The following is a 27775-nucleotide window of genomic DNA, read 5'->3' on the forward strand; positions in this document are numbered from 1 at the left end:
TATTAATTTCATGTTTTCTGCCTGCAAACTCAGTGTCTTCCTTCCTCCTCCTCTTTTTTTTTTTTTTTTAATCGAGGGAGGAAATCCCCTTTATCCTATTTGGGGCTAACGGTCCTATCCTTTTTTGGAACCATAGTCCTCAGGTCATTTCCCTTTCCATATTTTTAACCTCTTTTTCTGTCTGTCTCTTCCATTCATGAATTAAAATATGTTCATTTCCCATTGTAAAATATGGTGTCTACATTCTCCTTCATGCCATCTCTTGGAAAGCTGCTTTAGCTGTCATCACCCTCCTCCTCCCCCACCATTAGCTCTTTTCAATCTTAGTTTCACCTCCATCCTATTCAAATTATTGCTTTTGACAAATAGAAGTAGCTTAAAGAAAGAAATTATTGCTACCATGCTCACCATAGACAAATTTTAGCCTTTATGTCACTTAAGTTTTCTGTAGTATTTAACACTTCTGATAGCTCTATTATTAAAATACTATTTCCTGGCCAAGCACAGTGGCTTACTCTGTAATCCCAGCACTTTGGGAGGCCAAGGCAGGCAGATCACGAGGTCAGGAGTTCGAGACCAGCCTGGCCAACATGGTGAAACCCAGTCTCTACTAGAAATACAAAAATTAGCCAGGCATGGTGGCAGGTGCCTGTAATCTCAGCTACTTGGGAGGCTGAGGCAGGAGACTCACTTGAACCCAGGAGGCAGAGGTTGCAGTGAGCCGAGATTATGCCACTGCACTCCAGCCTGGGCAACATATATATATACTTATATATATAAATACATATGTTTATAATTTCCTTTAAATTCAACAATTTTCAGCAATTATATGCATCTTCTGTATGTCAGGGATTGTGCTAATTGCCAAGTCGTAGACAAACATGGTAGCTTCCCTTCATTTTTGTTACATGATGCTTCTCATTTTTCTCCTATTTCTGATACATTTTTGTAGTCTCTTGAGTTATTTCTAGTCTTTAAATGTCAGTGTTCTTCAGGGTTCTTCCCTTGGGCTTCTTTTTCTTGCCATAATCTCTCTGATTGATTGCTTCCCTCCCCATAGTTACCCTGTATAGACGTGTAACTCCTCAGTTCTTTTTCATTCAACCTATAGTAAGTGTACACTAAGTATATGCTTGGAATTGTACTAGGCAATGGGAATATGAAGATAAGATACAGTTCTTCTCTCAGGGAAATCACTAGAGAGACAAGAAAGGTAACAGTTAATACACAGTGAATAACGCTATGATATGTTAGTACAGGATGCTATAGCGGCACATAAGAGATGCTATGGGCACACCAAAGTCTATTTTAGGCATATCAAAGATGATATTTTAAGGAAGACAATTTAGGTGATCTGAAGAGCTAATCACATCAAGATAGAAACATGGAATGGAGTGGACACTTACAGGGAGAAAAAAGAACATGGAGAGAGGCTTGCAGGTGATGAGAGTGTAGCATCTTAATTTAACTGATAAGATAAATCGGTATGGCTGAACTAGAGGGTGTAAGTGGGCTTATGTTAAGAGATGAAGCTGGAGAGATGAGCAGGTCATTAAGGACTTTGAATGTCAAGCTGAGAAATTAGACTTTATCCTGAGCACTGTGGGGAGCATTCAGGGGTTTTAAACAGTGGAATGGTATAATGATGTTTATATTTTAGAAAGCTCAGTTGCTTTGAATGGAAGAGCCAAGTTTGGGTCATATTTGAAAGCTTATTGCTGTAAACCAGTGATTTTCAATACTCTTGAAGGGATATTTAGTAGTGTCTGGAGATACATTTGGTTGTCTCACTGCCATGGGGGTAGTAGAGTGGTGGTGCTATAGGTTCTAGTTTGTGTGGTCAATATTCTAGACAAGACTGGCATTTGCAATGCTCTGTTGACAATGTCTGCTTGCACTGAGTTGAGTTGGAACTATATCTGTGTTGAAATTAAGATCTCCTCTAACAAAAACAACAAACATTGGGATTCTAGTAGTTTTAGAATTCTTCATTTAGCCTTAGCAGAATATTAAACAACACCAGTGGGTTTATTATAACATTTCATTTAAAACAAACAAAAAAAAAACAACAAAAAAACAACCAAAAAACTCCCCATTTTAATAGATGTGTGTTCTGCATGTATGGCTGAGTGAGGGTTGGAAAGGAGATCTTCATTAACACCTTTCTACATTTAAAATTATTCCTCTCTGCTCTTTTTAGCAATTATTAATTAAAATTTGTGGTAATTTATCCAATGTATTGAGGATTTGATGGCGCATTTTCATTTGAAGAATAAAATGCGGCAAATTATCTGGTAACACCTATTAGTAAAATCAAGGAAATAAAAACTTGTCTTCTTCAATCTTTTGAATGTTGTAATTGAAGAAAAACACAAGGGCTCAAATGGGAGCCTAGAACCATTTAAGCCATCAGTTTCACTACTGAAATTATAGGTTTCACTACTTTGTACCTGTATCAAGATTACTAACATTACACAATTACCAAATTTGAACCACTTAAACAGAACTTGGAGGAGGTACTCATGTCTAAAACACAAGTGACATATGCTTGATTTAGAATACTAGAGTGTCGTTTCCTTATTCATCTCCACTTTATGTACAAATCAGCTTACTTTTATTTCTACACAAGTGTTCTTACCAAAGGTCTCCTTTACAATGAGACCTCATTTGAACTCTCAACCATGCCACCCTCCCCTGGTATACAGGCCCCAAGCTTCACCCAGATGTCTAAATATTGCCAAATTTTTGGGGCACCAGAAAAGCCAGGCCAACTTTCCAGAGATGGGAATGGTCTTAGCTGGATGCAGAAACTTACAGTATCTAGGGAAGAAAAAGTAATGAGATAACTATCTAAATAATGCATATACAGTGAATAATACATGTTACTTTTCTTGCATTATGTAAATACATTTATATTAAAAATCCCACTATCCAGATAGTAAAAAAAAAAAAAAAATCTTTGGAAAAAAGTTAATAAAATTGATAGGAGAAATAAAATTTATTAAAAAAATTAATAAAATTTGAGAATAGTCTGTATTTCTTACTATAGATAGTAGAGATGTGGAGATTAATCTCTTTTTATAGCAGATCTCAATCATGTGCAAAAATGTACTGACTAGTAAAAGAAACACCCATGGTCTTATCACTCAGCTTTAACAATGGTCAATTCATAGCTAACCTTTCAACCACTCATTGATCTACCCAATCCCTCCCTGTCCACCCATCCCATTCCCTGTGCCCCATGTGCCTTGGATTGCAAAGAAAATCCTAGGCATTGTATCATTTAATCTACAAATATTTCAGTATGGATTCAAAAATAAGGGCTCTTTAGCAACATCACTGTATCATTATAACATACATACAATGAAATGTAATTCTTAATTTCATCAAATACCAGGCCAGTATTGAATTTTCTTGGTTGTCTCAAAAGGTTTGTTTGTTTCAAACAGAATCCAAATACAATCCATACATTGCAACTGATTAATAACTCGTAGGTTTAATTTATATCCAAAGTGGATTTTTGATTGCAAGATACTGGAGGCCCAGAAAAATAAATAAATAAGAAAGTAAGATTTTGAATTTTTGATAGAAAGCACAGATATTTTCTGAGTTATTTGCATGGACGATAGTCTTATTCAGCCACAAGAAAAAGAAACTAAGAAGCCCTAAATAGTGTATAATATAGGCATCTTTAGGATTTGGTTTGGTATCATGAGGCTTTTTTTTTTTTTTTTTTTTTTTTTAGGAAGTAAAAGTGTCTCTGGCTTATGCTCAGTTATGCTTTGTGACTAAAAATCTCAGTACTGGGGTAGTCTAATGGATGTTAATGTAAACTGGCTTTTTTTCTTGAGTGTCTGTGCATTTTTTGGGTAAGTGTTTAGAGGTTTAGCTAACTAAACTATGTATCATCCCAGTAAGCTGTAATGTGTTAGTAGCTATATTATCCTATCGAGATGGTATGGGCAACCGTTCATGTTCTCTTAGCTAGTTGGTGCCTGACAAGAGTGGGAGGTGGTGGTCTTAAGGAAGAAAGTAGCACAGGTAAACACAAGCGAAAACTGTTGTGTTTTTGGAGCTGATAAAAAAGCAGAGACTTTTAAGCCTGGAATATTTTCTTACTACTCATTCATTTTAATATTGACAAAGGAATGTATCATTTCACTTAGGAAAATGACTACATTAATTCATACTTTGAAGATGGAGATGATTTTGGCGCAGACAGTGATGACAACATGGATGAAGCAACCTATTAGGCATGAAATTTTTCAAAAAATATTTTTATGACGCAGCTTCTGAACATTTGGACAGACTTGATTTGTATTTTGTCTCTGATGAGGAACAAACATTTATTTTTGTTTTGTTTTGGACAAATATTTGTTACCAAAATATTCAAAACCACTTTGAGTTTACATACTAGCTGACATTCCTTCTAAACACCTCTGCCATCTGTCTCACGTACTCTCATGGATTTTTTTTATTATTATTTGAATATGAATGTGCCTAAAGAATTTTTGCTCTATTATAATCTATGTATATGTACTTGAAGAAATCATTCTTGCTTAACTGCCGATCTTTTGTAAAACTACTGCTAGTCATAATGGATTTCTATAACCTGAAAGTTGATATAATACAGCACATGGAGCACTTTAAAAACAAAGAAACTTGAAAATAATTTTATTTTTTACCTTTACATGGTGTGTTCTAGACTACTGCATTATGACTACATAAACCTACCTGAGCTCTTACAAGTACAGAATTGTGAGATAGAGATTTTGTGATGGAAAACATACACACAGGGAAAAATACCAAACTGAGCAATATAAATGTCACAACTCACATCTTAGCCAGTACAAAGAAACTCTCACATGGGGTGAATATTATAAATACTTGAATTTGGGACTAACTTAATACTATATATGAATTAATCATCCCACTGTAATAACTGACATCTTCAAATAGTTGGGCTTATGAAAAATTTGACTAAGACATTTTATTTAATTTTATATTTTATGTAAATGTGAAGTAAGTTCTGGTCATATAAATATCATGTAGAATGCATGTGTGTGAACTCTATGAAGTGTGGTGGCCTTTTATGTTTCAGAGTACTCAAGCTGTACAATTGATTTATATAAAAATGCAAAGTGAACTCAGGTCATTTTGAAATTAAGATTAATTTTTTTGTTGTTTAACTTCAAAGCTAGCTCTCTTAACTTTATATTTTGGGAAAAATACCTAAAAACCTGAGCCTACAAAGACTCTCACAAATGCCAAAGATTTTCAAGGAAATTCATATTATATATTTCAAAAATGATTTATCAATGTTATCTACCAAAAGAAATAATTTTATTTTTCCCTTTTGGGAAGATATTATCCTCTAATGTGAGAATCAGATCCCTAGATTCTGTTTCTACCTGTACTATTAAACTCAACCTTGAACCTGAGCTTGGTTGTTTCTGTGCCTTAGTTTCTCTACTTGTAAACAATTTCCTATAAAAATTGTTTAAACACCAACCAAAATTTACCATATGTATTCATTCTCTTGCCTTAAAGATCTGTTCTTAATTTACATTTGGCCCTCACCCTCTAAAAATTTGTAGTTTGGAGAGTAACTGAAAACACAATTTTAAGAAACATGTTTTCCTCACAAAATATAATCTTATTTTCCTATCTTGTATTCATGCAGAAAATTGGAGAAAATGTGTATTGTCTTGCGCCATTTTGCAACATGAATTTCTCAGGAAAAAGATCACTTTCAATGGCAATACTTTCTTAAATAATTCAAGATGGGTGTGAGGACCTATCTTACTAGTTTAGAGCTGTGTTAACCATTTGTGAATTACTTCTTGTTTAAAGGAAGTTGTCAAAAAATTTTTAAGATTCTAAATGGAATATATGAATAAAGTAAGCCGTAGAATAGAAACCTCACAAAAAGTTGTCCTTTGCGGTTGGTAATTAACATAGGTGTTTTATTCTTTCAACTCCTTAGTACCAGAGCCAAATACCATTTAGTTCTCGGAAATCTTATCAATATTGTTCTGTTTACTTACTTATTATAAATCTGCAGATAACCACTTGAACCAGGCAAATACACTGAAGATAAAGGTTATTTCTTTTTTTAGCTTTGAATTTGTCATGACCGTTTTAATCTTGCAGATAGTAGGGCAGCCCCTTGGGGCAAGGATTTACTCTGGGAGGTACCAGCCATACCCTTTAAGAGCCTTCTTTCCCCCTTTGAAAGATCTTTTTACAATGTTAAAGTATAGTAGTTGTGAGAACAAGCAGGATTTGCAGGTTACTTTACCAGCATGAATCTCATTTTTCTGGCTTAAAATCTGAGACTGTGAAATTATTCCATAGGAAAGTGAATGTTATTTTGCAGAATTAGCCTGTTACATAAAAGTATTTGTTGAAGTGTCTTTAAAATTGCTATCATGAGCAAAACTGTTTGGTTGCTGTAATGCTTATTTTTCTGTATTTATTTACACATTAAATTCTTACAAAATTGCGTTCGTTTTATAGTAAGATATTTTGTTTTGAACTTATTTAAATGTTTATTTGGTAGAGAAAACTAATTTGTTAATACAGATCTTACCTAGTAACTATCTATTAAGCAGGAATGCTTGTTCCAAATATTCTTGAATAAACAATCACCACAAACAACAAAACTCTGGGTAATGATTATTCAAAAAAGTTGTGAGATGGGCATGCTGGTCTGTGCCTATAAGTCCCAGCTACTCGGGAGGCTGAGGTGGGAGGACTGTTTGAGCTCAGGAGGTCAAGGCTTCAGTGGGCCAAGAGGAAGCTGAGGTGGGAGGACTGCTTGAGCCCAGGAGGTTGAGGCTTCAGTGAGCCAAGATGGCAACACACACACACACACAGTTATGACAACAAACTTAAGAGATTTGGCAGACAATATAATTTAGTGTGATCATTCGTGCTTGGGCTGACTTATACTGGATACCAGAGAATGTTAAGACATTCAGAAGATTCTTGTTAAACTTTTCACTTCACTACCTTCAAATGTACAGTGTCCATGGAGATTCTTGTTAAACTTTTCACTTCACTACCTTCAAATGTACAATGTCCATGGCTTTGCTTTTACATGGTTAAAATCTCAAGCCTGTGTGGTGGCATGTGCCTGTAGTCCCAGCTACTTGGGAGGCTCACATGGGAGGATCAATTGGCCCCAGGAGCTCGAGGCTGCAGTGAACCATCATGCCACTGCACTTCAGCCTGGGCGACCAAGCAAGAGTCTGTCTCAGAAAAAAAAAGAAAAAAAAAATTAAAAAATAAAACCCCTGTAGTAAAAATTTCCATTTTATTTAAAAAATACAATTTTAAGATCAAGATGCATTTGAAAATGGGAAAAAGAAAAAAACAGGGTTTATACACATTCCTCCATTAAATAAAAGCTCCAAAGACCTTTCTCAATTTTTCTGCTAAGAATCTTTTAAACAGTATTCTTGAGGTTGTTTTATAATAAATTAAAACTACATATAAATAGAGCAGGTTATAATCTGTAGATAATGACTCATCTACAACTTCATAGCAATTCCTGGACCATGCCTTACCAGATCTTACCCTGAGGAAAATCCCCCAAAGAACATTCATCTAAAATGTTTTATCTATGTCTTAGAGATAATCCAGGGTATTCTGCCTCACTGTAGCAAATAGGAAATCTGAATTGGTAAACCTCTGGCAATTTGCTGTATCTTACATAATATCTCTGTATTAGTTTAAGAGTAGAGGAGAAAAGCTTTGCTTTATTCAATTAAATTCACTGGCTTCCATTTTAGATTGAATAATAGAAACTTTATTACATGTTACAGATCTTTCAAAATATGAAAAATAAGGGGCAAAAAATTTTAAAAACATTTTACAGATGTACATGCTAACATAATGTTCTAGTTACATTTGTATAAAATACATTATACAAAAGATTTATAGATTTTACATACATAAAAATTAAAGCATTCAGATATTTCTATGATCTAACAGTGCAATATGCACATACGTGGAAGAAAATACTGATTACCTGAGCAACATTTTTGTAATTCAAATAAAAAATGAATCCCATCAGTGCACCATTTAAATACAGACTTTAAAAGACTCCACTTTTATCCTGTAACACTGACTAGATCCTTGCTTCATGATATTTCTAAAACTAAGCGTATCCTTCATATTTCCAACTAGGTAATTTTAGAAGTAAATACTTTAAATAAAAAAGAACTAATTACTAAGTAGTGGTTCATTTAAAAAAAACTTCAGGACACTGAGCCAAGCAGGTAGAGTCCAGCAAAAGAAAAGCTGTAAATAAAAAGTCCTTTGGAGAAGATAATTTAACATGAGTCTTCTAATTTTTAATGTGGCCAGCAGAGTCTATAACCACTTTTAACATACCTTTTGAAAACATAACTTCCTAGGAGTGGGATAGCAATTTTATTTTAACCCAGACTTCATAAAACTATCAGCTTTTTCTTTACTTACTAACTCCAAAATTTTAAGTGAACCAAATGCAGTAATTCTGCTGTTACTTTTACATTGCATACAAGTGCATGCGTGCACACATGCAGACACACACACAGGCCACATGTAAAGCAGCAGATTCAAATAAGGGTGTCAACACAATTAAAATCACAATGTTAAACAATAACTGTGCTTGTTAATTAGTTATACAAGGTAATTTGCATTTGATACAAACTTAACTTACATTAGTACTTTTTAGAAACTAAAATTATTCCAAATGTTTTAAATGCTTAGAAAATTCTTTTCTAAACGGATAAGAACTGTAATTCAATAGGTAACCTTTATACAGAATTATATGTAACTCAAATTATATTCAATTAATTCAAAAATATATAATTTAAATATAGAAAAAAGAAAACTACCTGATGTGTTATAAGGATGTATATTTCCTTCAAAAAAGGATACTCTGCAAGACAAATGGTTTTTAATCAACAAATACACAGCACACCTTATTCCTTTAAAAATAAATAACATATTTTGGAAATCGAACCCATAACAATTTCAAAGTACAACTAGCAAAAAGGTAAGGAATCACTGACTGTAATTTCATCAATTTGATGTAAACAAAGTTCTTCAAAGGACACCTGGCCTGTTTACCCTAAAATAATCTGCATTTTCTTCCTTAAAACCTCATTTTTCAGCAGGCTTAATAAATACAATGTAAACTGACCAGTTAACACTGAGCATAAATTATATCACACTCTTCCTTTCAAGATGCCCAAGGCACATTAAAACTATTTTTTAAATGTTTAATTTGCTAAGAGAACCAATTTGTAACTTCCCTATTAAATACTTGTTGGTAATTGTCTAAGGTCCTCTAATATTTGCAAAGGCTTTAATGTTTGACTTCTTTGTCCTGTCTTTTCCTGATGGTCTTCTGAAAGTACATAAAACTCCACTTGCCATAAATACTTATTCCAACTGAAATTTGAAATATATAAAATGACTTATCAAAAGCCTGAAACATCAACAATTAGGAAATAATGCCCAGAAAATGAGGTGGTATTATATATCTTAAGTATATATTATATACAAAACAGGCAATCCAGACTCCACCAAATCTCATTTCTATTGAAGAATCATTCTGGTTACATTTTTAGAACACATACTTTTAAAGATTAAATGATGGAATCAGTATGCAAACGCTTCTTCCTTAGCCAGACTATAGCCGACTCAACAGATCTTAAAAACAGGCACTATCACGCCCTTTCAAGCAATCTATACACCTTTGGCCTTTGTTTCCCAATTTGATGCTATATGTATAGTTCAGGAAAAAAGTCTAAATTGGGTATTTTCTCTTTGAAAACAGAGGTTAAGGGATTACTAATTTGTCTGTTACAGTTAATATAAAAGACCTCTACTCATTTTTGCCTAATGAACCGTTTTCTTCAACAGACCTCAGACAGTTTTGACCCAATTATTTGTGCTTGATGGTGAAAATGGAGACAAATTTATATAGCCTATGTAACGCATCTGACTGGACCATCTGAAATAATGCTTAATTTTAATTCTGAAACTTGGATTTACTTATATAAAGCAGTAAGGCATTAAATATAATTAAGGCATGTTACTGTATGTAACAGCAATGATTTATCACAGTATGTAAGGAATTATTTCTTAAATGGTAATATGTACATGTTTAACATTTTTCATCATCAAAACTACAAAAGTGCTTTCAAATATCAGAGACAAATATAATCATTTTAAAAACAGATGCACAGAGGTGAGGTTAAAGGGTCTGTCCTAAAGAAAGCATTCTTAAGACAAAAATTACTGTCAGGTCTTCACCTATTCCAGTGTTCTACTGACTTCCCAACCATAATACATTATTTTGGGGTCTTGAAAATATTTTAATCTATTTCTTGGCCTCTGTTGTAGGAATTATAAATCACTTTCCCCTTTCTCTTTGTATGTATGCTTTCATAGTACATGTGCTAAATGTAATTTTTAAAGGTTTTGAAGTGGTGTGTTACGTATGCTACCATGAATAATTTTAGAATCAAAATTTCTTGCAACTGAATATTTTGGGGGTTCATAGTAGTAAATTTTTTTCAGCTGCAGATAACTGATGCTATTATTCTGCATCATAAATTTAACATTAATAAACTTTTAAAAAATTACCTAAAAAAAAAAAATTTAAACATACATCTTAAGAAAAATGATACATCTTCCAAGTTAAGAACTTCCTAAACACACATTTAAATTAATTTCTGCTTGAAACATTGACACACCAGATTTATGGATCAACTGCTCTCAACATCAACTAGTTGCTCAAAAAATGTTCAAAGTGTGAAATCCTTTTGTTAAAAACAAAAGCATCTCAATCTCTCTAAATTCTGCCTTTGAAGTGATTATTGGATATAACTGATTCACCACATTCCAGATGCACATGTGACTACTAACGTTTGATTACGAACTAATTGCTATGTTTCGTGTTGAGCAGCAGGTGACTGAGAATCTTGACTATACAGTTTATTATCATCTTGTTGGCCGAAATGTATTCCTTTAGTTGGCACAATTCCATTTTCCATTTCTCTCTGCTGTGATGGGGGTGTGATTTTTGAATGTAAATGTGAAGAGTCCACTGTTGAATGATGACTAACATCCACCTTAGCTAAAATTTCATAATACAACAAATAAAACACTGGTGTTATTATACCTACTATCAACATTATCACAACAGCTGTCCACCACCCTATTCCCCAGTCTGCTCCATAATAGGGATCTTTACGTTGAGTGTTTTTGTTATCAGGTTCAAAACGTATTTGTTGTGCTGTTAAGGCCGATACTACCTCATTGAGGTTCTCTCTCTTATTGTCTGTACACTTTACTATTTGTTCTATGTCTCGGTCTACTTCTTTTAAAAAGCTACCAGCTGAGTCACTGTAAGCAAGAGAATCATTAGCTGGCAAAATTTCCTGTTGTTCGGAAGAGTATTGAACAGATGAATGACGTGAAGTCTGTCTTCCTTTTGGAGGACAAAGTGTTTCAGTCAAGGAACTGAACTTTTTTACTGGAATTTTGACAGACCTAAGGGCAAAAAAGTCTTGATCACTGATGAGATTGTTAACTCTCTTGATATCTGCTACCTGTAAAAAAAAAAAAAAAAAAAAAAAAGCAACATACAACTGAATTCTAAATCAAAATAAAGGTAGCAATAGTCATTCATCCTAGTTACTTTTGGAGGAAAAAAAAAGTTGAACTTAATTATTAGTAGTATTAAGTTGCACCCAGAGAAATTTTAATTTTAGTTGTAGATGAGAATTCTACACCACTTTAGATCTACCAATCTTAGGAAATCACTACTTTCTACTATCACCCACATATATTTGTAACACTAATTAATGCTATTTAAGTAAATCCTAGAATCCTTTGCTGCTTCCCTTTGTGCATCATGCATAAATACCACAGTCCTTCTACTTGTAAACAATTTGTGAAGGAAGGATTATGGGTAGTTATCTTCTTTATTCCAATTTGGAAACTGGAATATAGACAAATGCTACCCAACTAAAACTACCATATTTTATCAAAACTAAGATGCCATAACTCTTAAGATGCAGCATTATTTTATGTATATCTAGGGGGAAAAAAAAGCTTCACCAAAAATTGAAGACGCCACCATTCCAAAAAAAGATGCTAAAATGTGTGGAAAAGCATATATACCTTAGAATTTAAAAAACTGGTAATTTATCCCCCTTACTTCTGAAGCCATTTCCACTCCCCCCCCCCCACAAACTTCTCAGTGTAAATGCATTATTCAACTACCTTCAAGACTAATCACATAAGCTTTTTCTCTATATGTTATCTATTCCTCAACCTGTTTGTATTATCCCATCCACTCTGAGATAACCTGTCTGTACATCCTATTCCACTGTGTTGGGGGAAGAGGGGAGTGTCTGGCAGATTACCAATTGGTATGCCAGGTTCTCCCACCATCTATTAGTCCCATTCATTTCCATCAATGCTTTAATCTAAAACCTAATCATGTAACACCTGATTGATGTCAGAGAGATAAAGTGGGTCTAGTATGAAGCTTAGATTTCTGGTTTGGTCAACTTGAGGGATGATGGCATTCGTTAAGAAATGGAACACTGTGGAGGGTAAGAAGAGGATGAATGCAGATTTTAGACATGCTGACTTGGAGCTGCTTGAGATACACAAGTGGAAGATGTTCAGGACAGAGTTGTAGATATATGTCTGAAACTCAAGAATGATCTCAGCTGGAGACACAGATTTGTGGACTATCAGCAAAAATATAATTGAAGTCGGCCAGGCATGGTGGCTCATGCCTGTAATCCCAGCACTTTGAGAGGCCGAGGCAGGTAGATCACTTGAGGTCAGGAGTTCGAGACCAGCCTGGCCAACATGATGAAACCCCATCTCTACTAAAAATATAAACATTAGCCAGGCATGGTGGTACGTGCCTGTAGTCCTAGCTACTCGGGAGGCTGAGGCAGGAGAATTACTGGAACCCGGGAGGTTGTGGTTGCAGTGAGCAGAGATTATGCCACTGCACTCCAGCCTGGGCAACAGAGCAAGACTACATCTCAAAAAAAAAAAAAAAAAAAGTAATTGAAGTGAAAGAGGTCAAAGAGTAGACAGATTCACTAGAAAAAGCCTGGGAGAAAAAAACAAGATCCCTAAGGAACTCCAACATTTGATGGGTATGCTGAGTAACAGAAATCCACAAAGGAGATGAAGAATGGCCAGGAAGGGAATATACAATAGTGGTTAAAAGCATGGATAACTCGGTTTGAAGCATCTCTTTGACACTTTCTAGCTGTACGGCCTGGGGCAAGTTGTTTAACCTCCTTGCCATTAAGTTTCCACACCTGCAATAAGGCAGTAATAATACTACCTACATTATAGGGTTGAGGTGAACATTAATGATTTAAATTTTGCAGGACACTCAGAACAGTGATATATAGTATGCCATATAAAAGTTAGCTATTATTAAATGTTAACAGTAGGAAAACCAGAAACCTGAAAATTCAAGGTGGTCAAGCAGAGAGGGTCTTTATGAGGGAGTAGTGAACAGAATCAACTGTAGATTCGTGATCAAGTACAATGAAGACTAAAAGAGGTCAAGCTGGAAAAATTATCTTGCAGTGTATGTGTGGGGGGATTAGAAAGAAAGGGTTGAACAATAACTAAAAGATGAAACAGTAAAGATAAAGGGTGTTTTATCATCTTACTACCTTCACACTGTTTTGTCTTACAGCAAATGAAGATTCACTGACAAATCCCAAAGTTTGACCCCATTCTCTTTAAATGCTCTTTTGCTTGGTATTGTGTACTCCTACTAATCTACTTAATACTCTTTTTGAATTAGGGTTCCAAGGTTTAGAATCTACCTAAGTTATCTCTCTGAATATCCCTATAATGATTTCTATGCTATGCCAACTTCCTTGGTTGCATTCAAGATTCCAACCTTGGACTTTTTATTCTTCTCATCAGTTGTATAACTGACAGATTTTTAATAATTCTTAAGATTATTTCTAAGTGGAATATATCACTAACTACTTACTGTATTTTTTAAATAAATCCTTTTATAATAAATTTTTTAATTTTTTTGTTGCTCATGCTCCCATCAAAAAGATGCACTGCTTATCTTAACTAATTCTGTTCATCACCTTTCCCACTATAGTGGCTGATATGGTTTGGGTATGTGTCCCCACCCAAATCTCATGTCATCTTATAATCTCCAGTGTTGGAGATGGGGCCTGGGGAAGGTGATTGGATCATGCAGGTGGATTTCCCCCTTGATAATGTCCTGAGTTCTTGTGAGATCTGGTTGTTTAAAAGTGTATGAAACCTCCTATCTCAGTCGCTCTTCCTCCTGCTCCAGCCATGTGAAAATGCCTGCTCTGGCTTTGCCTTCTGCCATGAGTAAAAGCTCTCTGAGGCCTCCCCAGAAGCAGATGCTGCCTGCTTTATGTAAAACCTGCAGAACCAATAAACCTCTTTTCTTATAAACTACCCAGTCTCAGGTATTTTTTATAGCAATGTGAGCACAGACTAATACAGAAGCCAATGCCATCTCTCCATTAATGTTAAGCACTTTTCATCATTCTCACTTCACATAAGCAATCAGCTGATATATCCTGTGATTTTCCCCAATACATTTTTTAACACTTCTTTATCCTTATCACAAATATTTTAGTCTAAGTCCTGATCATCTTTATTATTCTAGTAATCTCTTTATTGGATCCCCTTCAATTCATCAGCAGGCCCCTCTGTTGTTCTGCATCAATCCTATTAAAACCCTACAATAACTGTATTCTCTTACTATATGGATCAAACTTTTCCATTCTGTATCACTCCTGTTAAAATCTTACAATACGTATTCCCTTACTGTATGGATCAAACTTTTCCTCAGTGTCTCAAAGCATTTCATCCCAAATAGTCTGTGCCACTCATTTCTGAAATACCTACAAAAATTCCCTTTGTTGTTTACCATATTTCCTCCTTGAAATCTTTACATCACTGTTGAATGCCTGAAACATCTTTGTACCTCATTGGAAATATGACCTATTTTTAATTATTCAGATGGTATGTTAAATTTTCCTAAGATAATTTTCTAGGTTCATTAAAAGAAAGCTAATATCTTATAAAACCTCTGAACCACAAACTCTCCTCTTGGATCTGTACCTTGATGTTTTTAGCCTTGTCTCTCATTTTGAAGTCTATTCCACCATCTACCTTCTATGACATATTCTGTAATTTATTTATCAATGGTCTTATTTCTCTACAAAACATTTACTCACATATTTATTTACATTTAGAAATAAACTTAGATATATTGTGATGTAATAATGGCAAGAATTGATGTTGCCATACATGAGCAAGGTAGGAGGAAAAAACTACCCAGCTCTTTTACATCAAAAAAATTAATTTTAATAAAATATTTTATTAAATTTTAAAATCAAAATTTGTAATGTTTTGATGAATTGTGAATTGTAATAAGAAATGTGAATTATTGCAATAGTTGCAAATGTAGAAAAAAATACAACCTCATGACCATAATTTTTTTAGAATATAAATATATATAAATACATTTATATAATATAAACTTATAGATGTGTGTTCCTATTGGAGAGAAGTATTACAGGTAGTCAATAAGAGGTTTTTCAAGTATAAAAATACTTTATATCATGAAAAATTTGGGGGGAAGATGAAAATATTAATGAGAAAAAGGGATGATATAAAATCTCATGCTATTAATAAAAGAGCTCTCATATACACACTTTCCACTTTTTAAAAAAATACAAATTTCAGGTAGCAAATCCTGGAAGTACTTAGAATTCTGTGGATGCATTTAAAGAGCACTCTAATAGTCTTATTTTTAAATGTTAATACAACATTCTGAAAATTATACACTTTGTAACTATTTTAAGTCATGAGGAAGAATTTAAGTTCACTTAAAAATGTGCGAGGAGGTACACAGTACATATATTTCAAAATTCTGTTGGGAGTGTAAGAACAAAAAGTTTGAAACAAAATATTCTAACCAGTTTCCATATCAATGTGTATATAAAAATATCCTGCTAAGGCCTCAAGATGGACATAATAACACAGAAAAAGGGTCCAAATAGAGTACAGTATCTGTTAAAATTAAAAATACACCATTCCTCTTATCTGGCAATCCCACTTTTGGGATCTATCCCACAGAAATAAAGGCACTGCCATTTAAAGATACAGTTGTGATGATATTTGCCACATAAGGTAAAACACCAAGAAAATCCTGAGTATTAATTAATAGGGCAATGGCTTAAAAATACTGGAACATTGATACTACAGACATTATACAACCATTTAAAATAATAAGTTAGATCTATAAGGCTTTGAGGGATGGTCATGAAGGTGTCCATGATACACTAAAAAATGAAAAATGCAAGTTGCAGAGTAAAATGCGATACAATCCACGTTTAAAAATACAAAGATTACTAACTCCCCAAAACATGTATATATAAATAAATACTTATGAGCACAAAAAAAGGTACAGGAGCATGCCAAAGTGTTAACACTGGTTATCTCAAGAAATTGGGACAGGGAAAAACTTTTCCTTATACATTTCCACATTTTTTTTACCACTTGAATAAGAAGATAACATAGTTAAGTGTTGATTTCAATACTGAAATCCGTGGATTTGGAAATACACAGAAATTCAAGTATTTGTTAAAATTTTAAAAAGTAAACATTTACAAATGTGACACAGACACAGATTTTTCTCTTTTTTTTTTTTTTTGAGACGGAGTCTTGCTCTGTTGCCCAGGCTGGAGTGGAGTGCAGTGGTGGGATCTTGGCTCACTGCAAGCTCCACCTCCTGGGTTCATGCCATTCTCCTGCCTTAGCCTCCCAAATAGCTGGGACTACAGGCGCCTGCCACCACGCCCGCCTAATTTTTTTGTATTTTTAGTAGAGACGGGGTTTCACTGTGTTAGCCAGGATGGTCTTGATCTCCTGACCTCGTGATCCACTTGCATCAGCCTCCCAAAGTGCTGGGATTACAGGCGTGAGCCACCACGCCCAGCCCATGTGATACAGATTTCTATGCAAAAAATAATAAGAGCAAAAAATGGAGAAAGGAATAAACAAGGTAAAAAAGGTCATGGAATTTATTTCAGTGTGGGTAAACAAATAATTTCTTATGGATTGCATTATGTGATATTAAAACTTACCGTACAACAGTACTGAAGGGCTATTGCATTTAGTGTATCTCCTTCTTGTATATCTTTTGTTAATACTATAATGTCATCAAGTCTATCTCTTGATGTACTTCTTCGGACCTTCTCTTTTCCTCTGGATCGAAGCTCATACATTTCAGCATCCTCCTCCAACATATCATTGTCTGAACAATTTCCAAATGCATGTACTTGACCACTTGACTGAACTCCTGGAAGAGGAAAACTACGATTCTGATGCCTTCCTGCCATAATGTTAAAATCTAGAGGAAAAAAAAAGCAGAGAAAATTTTGGAATGTAGCTGATCCAACTGACTGACAGCATGTATCGTACATTCAGGAGACAATCTTTTGTTTTTGTTTTAATAGTATTAGTTATTTAAACATTAGGTTTAAGTTTTTTTTTTTTTTTTGAGACGGAGTCTCGCTCTGTACCCCAGGCTGGAGTGCAGTGGCCGGATCTCAGCTCACTGCAAGCTCCGCCTCCCGGGTTCACGCCATTCTCCTGCCTCAGCCTCCCGAGTAGCTGGGACTACAGGCGCCCGCCACTGCTCCCGGCTAATTTTTGTATTTTTTTAGTAGAGACGGGGTTTCACGTGTTAGCCACGATGGTCTCGATCTCCTGACCTCGTGATCCACCCGTCTCGGCCTCCCAAAGTGCTCGGATTACAGGCTTGAGCCACCGCGCCCGGCCTTTTTTTGTTTTTGAGATGGAGTCTCACTCTGTCACCCAGGCTGGAGTACAATAGTGCGATCTCAGCTCACTGCAACCTTTGCCTCCCAGGTTTAAGTGATTCTCCTGTTTCAGTCTCCCGAGTAGCTGGGATTACAGGTGCCCACCATCATGCCCAGCCCATTTTTGTATTTTTAGTAGAGGCAGGGTTTCACCATGTTGGCCAGGCTGGTCTCGAACTCTTGACCTCAGGTGATCCGCCGACCTCAGCCTCCCAAAGTGCTAGGATTACAGGTGTGAGTCACCACGCCTGGTCTAGGTTCAGGCTTCATAACTGTTAAAGTACAACAAACATATTTGGCAGTGGAGGCAAAGGTATGGGAAGAAGAGGTAATCTCCTCCTCCATTAGATCATATATCACTAAATACGTGGAGTAATTACATACTAACAAAGGCAAATTGCTATAATTTTTTTGGTAAAAATAGAACTTATAAAATTAAACACTATAAAATATTACATTAAATATAATTTATAAATATAAAATCTTAAATTCCCCTTATTCTGAGTATGTGAAGAAAATCAGAGAAATAATTGTGTTATGTATTAAAAACTTGTGACTATACAACTTATAGCTCTGATGGAATCAAAGCACGTTTTACATACACATACACTTTTATGAATTCAAAACTTTCCGGCTTGTTCTGCATTTTAAATTCATTCAGATTTGGAGTATCTTTTGTATTACTTCCTCCTGGACTTTGGTATTTATATTTAGTGCAGATATGCCAGCTATACAGGTTATGATTTTGCTTCCCTGGAAGCCTTTTAGCCAACTTAAGAGTCCTCATCAACTTCAATTGATGGTCCATAAAGGCTGTGAACAGATCTTAGGTCACTGTGTTCATTTATACTTTAGAAAAAGCATTGTAGGACTGACTGGGAGCTGACCTAAGTTAAAAACATGCATCAATGAATACTTTTTGTTTACTTGCACACTCACTCTCAACTCACCATCATCAAGTTGATCTACTCTCATTAGGAACACAAGAACCTAAAAAACTAATCCCACATTCAGTTTTGGCTTCGTGTTAATTATTCACATAAGAAAGGGAAGATTGCTTTCTGTTCTTGTTGGGAAAGATGGAGAGAAGCAGTAAGAAGCACTTTGGAGATAAAATACTTTGCACTTAAGGTGGTTCAGACATGAAGAGAGGGAGTAAGCTAAGTATCACACCAAGATTTCTGATTTACATAACAAATTGTGGTGCCATTCTCTCAGATATGGAAGAGGAGCTGGGGCAGTAGGTGCATGGCTATGACTATGAATTCCTCTAAGATAGTAAAAAGGAATGGCAAATAGACAAATGGGCTATACAGTCAAATTCAGAGGAAAGGTCTAGGTTAGAAATAAAATTTCATGACCAATCTGCACATAGGTGAAAATGAATCTGTGAGTACATATGATATTACCTAGAGAGTATAGAAAAAGAAAAGAGGGCCCAAGACTGAGCCTTAAAGAAGTCCAACATTCAGTATCTTGGTGAAAGGAAATCAGCCTGAAAATATGGACAAGGAGTGTCCAGAAGAGGGAGAAACCATGGAAGTGTTATGTCATGGAAGCCAAAGCAAAATAACATCTCAAAGACTCACTATTTTTTAATACTATGGATGAGCACCAAGTGAAACAGGAAAAAACAAACAAACAAAAAACAGAAAAGACCAGCTCCAAAAATTTGAGTACATAAAATGGATGACAATAAATTACAAAGGCTGAGGATCCCTAACCCAAAAATCCAAATCTTAAATACTCTGAAATTTGAAATATTGTGAGTGCTGACATGAAGCCACAAATGGAAAATTCCACGTCTTATATTTCAGATTTCAGATTAGGAATGCTAAACCTGTATAGGTATTCTGGTGATGTGCTTAAGTACCCTGAACACATTATTTTTTCACTGTATTAATGGTATGTCTTTTTTTTTAATTTTATTTTTCCTGTTAAGCGCTTATGTGTGAGTAACTGTAAGAAAATGATTGCTTACTAGTAGCACATAAATTCAGAGTTAGGAATGATGGTAATGCCAAACAACCACAAATTTTCCATAAGGGTGGCTGAGATAGTGACACTTTTGCCTGCTGATGGTTCCAGGTACGAAAACTTTTGTACACGAATTATATAAAATTACCTTCCGGCTATGTGTATAAGTTGAACATGAAACACAAATTTCATGTTCAGACGGGTCCCATCCCCAATATATCTTATTATGTATATGCAAACATTCCAAAATCCCAAGAAATCGGAAACACTTCCGGTCTCAAGCATTCCAGGTAAGGACTACCCAACCTGTACTTTCTATGTAGGCGTATACTTATCATAAAACGCTTTAAAACCATTTAATATAGTTGAATCCAACTCTTGAAAGCCAGTTTCTGACCCTGCTCAAAGGGCAATATTGTAATGCTTTAAAAGCTCAAGATTTCCTATTAAGATAACACAGAGAACTAATAGCTATATGTTAAGTAGATTATTTCAACTGTTCTCTTAAGTGCTACATTACCACCAAGAACTAGGATTCCTAACTTGACAGCTATCAAACTAAAAAAAACTATCACATTTTGTATCTCCAAAGTAGTTTTGAAGTCATGACCACATCTTTTCCTCCAAGGATAACAGTTTTATTTCCACTCATTTAACCAAGTCTTTTTTTAATCTTGTGTCTTTAATCTAGGGAATGTCTATGAACCCTGTAGATTCCAGGCAAATTTTATACATATGTATATTTTTCTGGGGAGAATTTTTATTGCTTCATATTCTCAAAAGGCATCCATGATCAAAAAAGTTAAGACTTAATATACAGCAATTTACACATGGCTATACCGAACTACTTATGCTGTTCCGTTAGACACTTTCTCCCTAATAATTTGTTCTTAGAACTTAAAAATTGGCTTAGTAGTACAGCTAACTGAAAATCACTAAGCAATGCCCCAAAGCCATTTTAGCTATTTGTTTCTATCAACCTCTCTCCATGATATATTTCTAAATAATAATTTAAAGGTCAGAACTTCACCTGTCTCACTATCTCTCCACTCCCCTTTATAATGAAATGCAGGCAGCTGGCTATACCTAGTTACAAAACTGGGTATTCTGAATGATCAAGAACTGGCTGTGTCTCCAACCGAAGTGAATAGACAGACCCAGGCAATCACTCCAGTCTACTACTCAGAGATTAGAAAGTACATAATATTTAACTCATCCGGCTCAATTCTATTCACTTCTCTTAATTCTCTTAGTGCAGGAAAAAGGCACGAATTCCCTCTTCAGAAACCTGGAACAAGCCAGCGCGCTACGTAGATTACGAGGGGCCACAAAACAGTGTTAAAGCATTCATCAGCTCAGTCTGTAACTGAAAATGGTTTCCCAAACACCTTCGTACGGTAGAACGGCTGCTGCTGGGTGTTTCGCCTTGACCTTCTTTAAGCAAGAAGCAATAAGAGGGTCACAGGGCACAAGTTAAAGTTGCAAAGGGACAGAATCAAAGGGGCCTTATCCGCTGCCAGGGCCAATTTTATTTTTTAAAACTTAACTTCCTCCCCTCTGTATCGCACGCCTCAAGTTTTTCTTTCCCTGCTATCGTCAGCGAGGATTACGTCTCAGATTCTTCGGTCACGGCATGACACTTAAGCGATGTGACAAGATGCCGTCAGCGAATACTTCACGCCAACATAAAGTTGTGGGAGAAATGCTGTATTTGGGTGGGAAATGAGCTGCCCCCGTAATAAAGCCGGTAGGTGTTCTTCTTCTGAGCCTCAGTTTCCCCGACAGTGTGACAAGAGGGCCTGGCAGGGCTGGTCTGGAAGTTCTTCCCTTTCTCGGGGGTGTCCTCCCTGCGGGCCGAGCCCCGCCCTACAGCACCCACCACACCTGTGGCCGAGGGCTCAGCCCCTCCAGTGAGGACGCAGGTGGGGCCCAACCCCGCCCTCCTGACCGGGCCACCCTCACCTCCTGCCACCACCTTTACCTGTCCTCGTTAGCAGGGGACACGCTGCGACGAGATGACCAAAAGGTCCGTCGCCCCCGCTGTCCCGGGCAAGTTCATGGCCCAGCCTCCGCCTTGGGCTGACCCAGTCCGCCTCCGCCTCTGCCGCCAACGTCTCCGCCTTCCGGGCCGTACGCCGCCGCCACGTCCGCAAACCTGAGGTGCGTCATCGCGTCAAGTGGGCGGAGGTGGGAAGGGGCGGGGGAGGAGGCGGAGGGCAAGCCCAGAACGGGGGAGTCCAACCACAGGTCCACGCCCAGCACGCAGGCGCAGGGACTCCGCAGGGGCCCGGGGGCAGGTCCAATCACCGGGTCCAATCCCCAGCCCTGCCCTTACTTAACTCCTCTCCTTCTTCCCCGTCACCTCACTCCCAGCGGAAAAGATCTGGTGGTCAAGTCAGCAGACCGAACCCGCGACCCCCAGCGACCTACTGGCTGCGTCTTTGTCCAGCGACCACACGGAGCTGGCAGAGACTGTCGGAGGCACACTGAGGATGAGCCGTGGCTCAGGATGTGTCCGGGAGCTGTCTTGCATTTTTTTCTTGCTGTGCATCTCGAATTTTCTTTAGGGTGGGGAAGGACACCTCAAAAGCACTGTTGACATCACAGTTTCAGAAAATTGCACCATGCTTGTTACCCTTTTCATGCTGAAGACTCCAGACTGTTGCCGAAGAAGCAAAATACTGGAGAGAAACCCTTGGGGGACCAAGGACGAGGGTTGGAGGGGGGTTGTTTCAACTTTTGTGTTTTTAGGTGAGGAAAGTGAGCCACCTAGAGTCAGGCCCCAGGAAATGTTTTCCCTGGCTGGAGGAGTCAAGGGAGTCAACAAATTGTAATGTAACTTATTTTGGTTTGAAAATTAACTGAGTCATTGGTAGTCACCATTGGACTCTATGAGATGTTAGCTTGTTAAATAACAAACTCATGACTTCATACATGATTTTTATCACAAATGTATTAAATGAGTATGATAATGTGTTTGAATTTATGTATTTGAATAGCAAAACCCGCAATTACTTTTGCACCAACCTAATGAATGTAAAGCATTTTAATGAATCTGATGTCTCTCAGTGTTGACATTAGAGATGTTGCACTTTGACGACCATGCTAACTGTTACGACAATACCCATTTTAGGCACAAATAGCTGGGGTGCAGGGTGCACAGCAGTGCTTTTCAGAATGTCTGAATATTTATACATTAGAAAGCCTTTGAAGCTTGGTTTTAAATTGTTTTTCAAAGGGTATGTTTTTGGTTTTCTGGTAAGTGCCTCTGCAAAGGTTAGGAGTTTTGCATTGCAATAGTTTTCTTTTATTTGCAGGGATAGGAACTGTGCTCCCCAGCGCCACAAAAAGAACTGCAGGAGAAGACGACTTTTGAAAAAAGATTGTCTGAGTTGTTCTGTGTGTTGTTGCCCTCATGACATCCCTGTCTGTAACCATTTATCACAGACATTCTCTCATCAGCAGACAAAGGATATATTCCCTACTTGATATGTAGGACTTCGGCTGCTTAGCCCTCATGAATGTTAATGGGAATACAACCTTCTTTCTGTCTATAGGTTATTTTTCTTATTTTAATGTCAATAGACAGCGGAATTAATGTGAGTCAAAGTGATAGATTTCAAGCACCTCTATAGGACCAATACCTGTATCCTTCATATAAACAACTTTCTCAAAGATATCTGCATGCTCTTGAATCGTTATTTGTATTTAACAAGGATGCAAATATTAAGCTTTTTATAAAAATGCAAGAATAGGGTTATATTTTATTATTAGAATATACAAAAGAAGCGGTGAGCGTGAATTTTGGCGAAGTTCCAGAAAGCTGGCCAGTAGGAACAAGCATTTTGTCTTTAAGAAAAAGGATGTCCCCAGTGCTCAGCAGAGCCAAAAGGATTTTTAGTGCTTCAAAATCTCATCTGACACAGTTTCTGTTAAAAGGCTATAGATGAAATAATATGTAATTTCTAGGAATATGTTTTAGTGACTAACGTTTAGTTTTTGTAAGTTGCCCCAGAATAGAAGTTGTACTGAAGTGAGAGTGTAAATTGATGCATCCTGTTAGGCAGTATGTATCAAAATTAGAAATGCAATTGACTGAACTATTACATTGCTAAGTAATTACCTTAGATTTACTTACAGATACACATATGTAAGATTTAACAGATATGTTCAGGAATGTTTGCACAGCAATAGCAAAAATCTAAAAACATTCTAAATGTTTATCAGTAGTTGACTGATACTTCTGGTACATTAAAACAATATAATGTTATACTTGGGTTCAAAAGAGTGAAGTTAATCTGGCATTTGCTGATTTATTCATTCATTTACCTAAGAAGTTTTTGTTGAAGAAAAACAGTGCTTAAAAAGACAAATTCCACTTACTTGTGGAGCTTGAATGACTAAAGCATATAGAACTTTAAAATGTTTTTAGTCTATTTTCAGAAGAAAAGATAGGACAGGAGGTATGATATTATTTCTATGGAATAAAATTTTAAATAAGCATCTCCCATCCTACCCCCCTTACCCTGCCGACACACACACATACACATTCACACACACACACATGCAGAGAGATGCATTTAATTTTTCCATTTGGAAAGTTACTCAAGGAATTTTAACAGTGGCTGAAAAGGACTAGACATGGCAGGGGAGTAGGCAGGAGATTTTGCCTTTTCCTCTTAGAACTTTCTATATAGATTGAATTTTTATTACTACATGCTTTTATTATTATATTAAGAATTAACACATTTTATTTTTAAGTAACTGGACTTGTTTATCTGGAGCTAACCTATAATTAACCATCCATCTCTTAGTCATTCCTGAGTCTGTTTGTACTTTGTATTCAAGTGGCAAATGTCTGGAGAAAATAACCAGATCAATTCTCTCATAAATCAAAAAATGAAAGGGTAACAAAACATTGAATTCTTTTTACATGTCTTCTTGATTTTCCTCTTTCTGATTTCTTTCAACCCTGCTCTTTTACTCTCTCCTCCTTCCTATTATTCCTATTTCTATCCTCTTAGCAGCCTTTTCTGTCCAGTTTCTACTTTTCAGAAGCAGAACTAGAAAGAACTGTTGGACAATAAGGAAATACTGTAAGTAATCTGAAATGAAGTTAAATTGGATTATGGAGTGAAACTTTTAAAAAACAAACAAACAAACAAAAACCTCCTACATCTCTGATCTTCAAATAACCTATGTAGAGAGAAAATTATTGTGTCTTTTCTCTCGAAGTCTTGGAAGAAACCAGACTGGATGATTTGGATATGTTCTGCTAGCATATGTACTACGTGACCTCTCTAGCTGCCTTTAATCCTGTGATTTTTAAACATAGTGATTATTGTAATCATGGCTTTGCCATAATGTGGATAAAAGAAGAGTCACGTATGCTTCAGGAATCCAAAGCTGTTTATAAATGCTAGTAATTAATTCATGGATCCTAAACATGACTTGAAAACAATCATCTTCACATCTTCATCCATGCAGACACGATGAAAACTAGCCTCACAAATACTATCCTTACACTCTTTAGCTAGGTGATTGGTACACATAGAAAGGAACAGTTACATATTTATATTTAAGTAGACTGTAATTTGAAATGCTTTGTTTCCCATGGTCTTTATAATCACTACTGTCACATAGATCAGTGCAGGTGAATTCCCCCGGAACCTTCATCCTGCTTGTTTCTGTGCCTACTTCTTCAGAGATTTAAGATGATAAGACAGAACGTAATTAAGTTCACTAAACCAAAGGAAAATCTGAGGCATGACCCAGTCTATGGAATTGGGTAATGGTAGATAGTGATAACCCAGAAGTGGAGAGCAAGTCAAAATGGAGTACAGAGAGTACACATCCAGTTTGATTTCTTAGGCCTTCAGCACTGCATTCACAGAGACAGGAAAGCTAGCGAGTGGGGAAGAATAAAAAGAATGGAAGAGGCAACAGCATCTTCTCTTTCTAGTCTAGGCCTTTCCAGATAGAGACCACTTCTGTGACCATCCTCAGCTTAGTCAACACTGACAAAACCAAAAAAGAATTTCAAAAGCAAAACTTCCGTGCTCAAAAAATAATAATAGTGAGGTGTATATGCATACCTAAAATGAAGGTAGTTGCTTATCTGACAAAATATAGACAGAAATTACATCTATTCATTCAACAAATGTTAATTAAGCAGCAACTGTGTTTCAAATCCTGCTTTAATAAAGCACTAGGGACATGCAATGAACAAACCCAAATCTTTGCCCACGTGGAGCGTATATTCTTGTGATGAAAGATAAATAAATGAATTGTGTTAGATGGTGGTAAGTGAATGGAGGAACACTCAATAGGGTAGGAGCTGCAGTGTTTTGGGTTGGGGGAGAGTCTCCACCCTATGAAAATTCTCTCTCCCTGAGAAAGTAGCTGTGCCTGGAGTATTGGAGGAACAACAAAGATACCAGCATGGCTGGAGCAGACTGCCGAAGGAGGGAGCCTTAGGAGAAGAGGTCAGAGGGAGCCAAATGGGATAGGACTCTATCGGCCATTGCAAGGACTTGAGCTTTCACCCTGAGCAAGACGGGAAACCACTGGAGGGTTCTGAGCAGAGGAGGTCATCATCTACCTTTTAAAAGGATCCCATAGGAAAGTGAGGGCAGCAGCAGGGAGATCAGTTAGGAGGAAATTGTAGTAATTCAGGCAAGAGGGAAGATGTCTCAAATTAGAGAAAAACATCAAATATCACATTGATGTGGATTAAAAATACTTGATTTAAGAATTTTTTTTGAAAACCCCCGACTCTATGAGGATGCTCAATTTTAGTTTTAAAGATATTTTTCACTAGTTCCTTCTTGCATACTTTGATTAATGACTCTATACTGGGGCCTCTTTTCCCCATTAATTCTAAATAAGCCAGATTTACCACTGTAGCAATTGTTGGATCTAAGTAAAGTTTCCATTCCGCCCTCTCACCATGTTTTCTTTTATTTACAGTTAAGATTGAGCTGAATTTTTTCCCCTTCTTCCAAGCCTTAATCCTATCTGGCTTCTAAATCCCTTCAGAATTATTTGAAGCAAAGAATGCCTGCTGATTTCAAAGAAGATTTTACACTTGGATTTACTCGGTGGGGTATATAGCAAGGGTCGTGGAGGCTTCCTTCCTTTCCATCCAGAACAATGTGTTTGGCAATGATACACACTGATCAATGAGCAATCTGTTAGTAAGAAACATACAAAAGCTCATTTCTTTGATTTGTTGTTTTGAAAAGTACTTATTTTTGTTTGGAGTATTTTTCAGTTTAAAATCTAATCTGTTATTTTGTAGAATAATCAATTTATATTAGTTGAAACTTGATTAACTTTTCTTTTATTACCCTGTCCTTAAGCTCATACTACAGATTTGGTTATATATCGCATAACAATATAAATGAACACTTGTTTTATAAAGATCTCAAATTCTATTGTCTCAATCATTTCATTGAAAGATAAATATTACTACAGCAATCTTCTAAGGAAAATTTCTTGTGTGTTATTCCTGGCTTTGGACAGGATAATGTTTATAGGCTTTGTATTTAATGCTGATGCAATAGAAGGCATATTTTAAAAGAATCGCTTTTCTGTATACAAATATTAGGATTGCTTGTAAGGCAAAGACATAAAAGCATTACATAATCTATTCTAGTAAAATAGAGATGTTAGCCCTTTGACTGTATTTGGTTTTAGCAACTGAACAGAATAGTTTCAAAATGAGTATGGTGAAAATAGACAAAGGATTTATAGTAAATTTTTTCCCCCTGCTCTGTGTTACCTCTCATGAGCCTTGTTCATTTTTTTCTCAATATCTGCCATTACTCATTAAAATTCTAGTTTCATAAAAA

At 36.2% G+C, this 27775-nt stretch overlaps 2 protein-coding genes and 1 long non-coding RNA gene across 27 annotated transcripts in view; 2 read left to right on the forward strand and 1 right to left on the reverse strand.

Moving 5' to 3' along the window:
- Window positions 1-6665, forward strand: part of POLR3G (RNA polymerase III subunit G) — a 42203-nt gene extending 35538 nt beyond the window's left edge. For all 22 annotated transcript variants that reach the window (XR_012413860.1, XR_012413859.1, XR_012413861.1 and 19 more), the window contains one exon: window positions 4167-6665. Coding sequence is in view for 19 of the 22 variants with exons in the window: in XM_065546485.1 (XP_065402557.1) it covers window positions 4167-4253 (87 nt within the window). In the remaining 3 variants the exon portion in view is untranslated. The remainder of the gene's footprint in view (window positions 1-4166) is intronic.
- LYSMD3 (LysM domain containing 3) lies at window positions 4321-22040 on the reverse strand. 3 transcript variants are annotated; one of them, XM_073993806.1, is made up of 4 exons: window positions 21904-22040; window positions 17208-17473; window positions 8889-8932; window positions 4321-7253 (listed from the first exon to the last, which is right to left on the reverse strand). In XM_073993806.1, exons 2-3 carry the CDS (start codon window positions 17460-17462, stop codon window positions 8918-8920), a joined length of 270 nt encoding a protein of 89 aa, XP_073849907.1. In that variant the 5' UTR covers window positions 17463-17473; window positions 21904-22040; the 3' UTR covers window positions 4321-7253; window positions 8889-8917. The 3 variants fall into 3 exon arrangements, with proteins under 3 accessions (XP_073849907.1, XP_073849906.1, XP_065402554.1); XM_073993805.1 differs by lacking the exon at window positions 4321-7253 and having other exon boundaries at window positions 7791-11140; XM_065546482.1 differs by lacking the exon at window positions 4321-7253 and having other exon boundaries at window positions 7791-11615.
- LOC135971326 (uncharacterized) lies at window positions 21689-27775 on the forward strand. Of its 2 annotated transcripts, none has more exons than XR_012413862.1 (2): window positions 21689-22082; window positions 23240-27775. It is a non-coding gene; the product is annotated as an uncharacterized lncRNA (long non-coding RNA). The 2 variants fall into 2 exon arrangements; XR_012413863.1 differs by lacking the exon at window positions 21689-22082 and adding an exon at window positions 22288-22673 and having other exon boundaries at window positions 23240-23601.

This window comes from Macaca fascicularis, chromosome 6 (genome assembly GCF_037993035.2).
Source record: "Macaca fascicularis isolate 582-1 chromosome 6, T2T-MFA8v1.1".
Classification (NCBI taxonomy): Eukaryota; Metazoa; Chordata; class Mammalia; order Primates; family Cercopithecidae; genus Macaca; species Macaca fascicularis.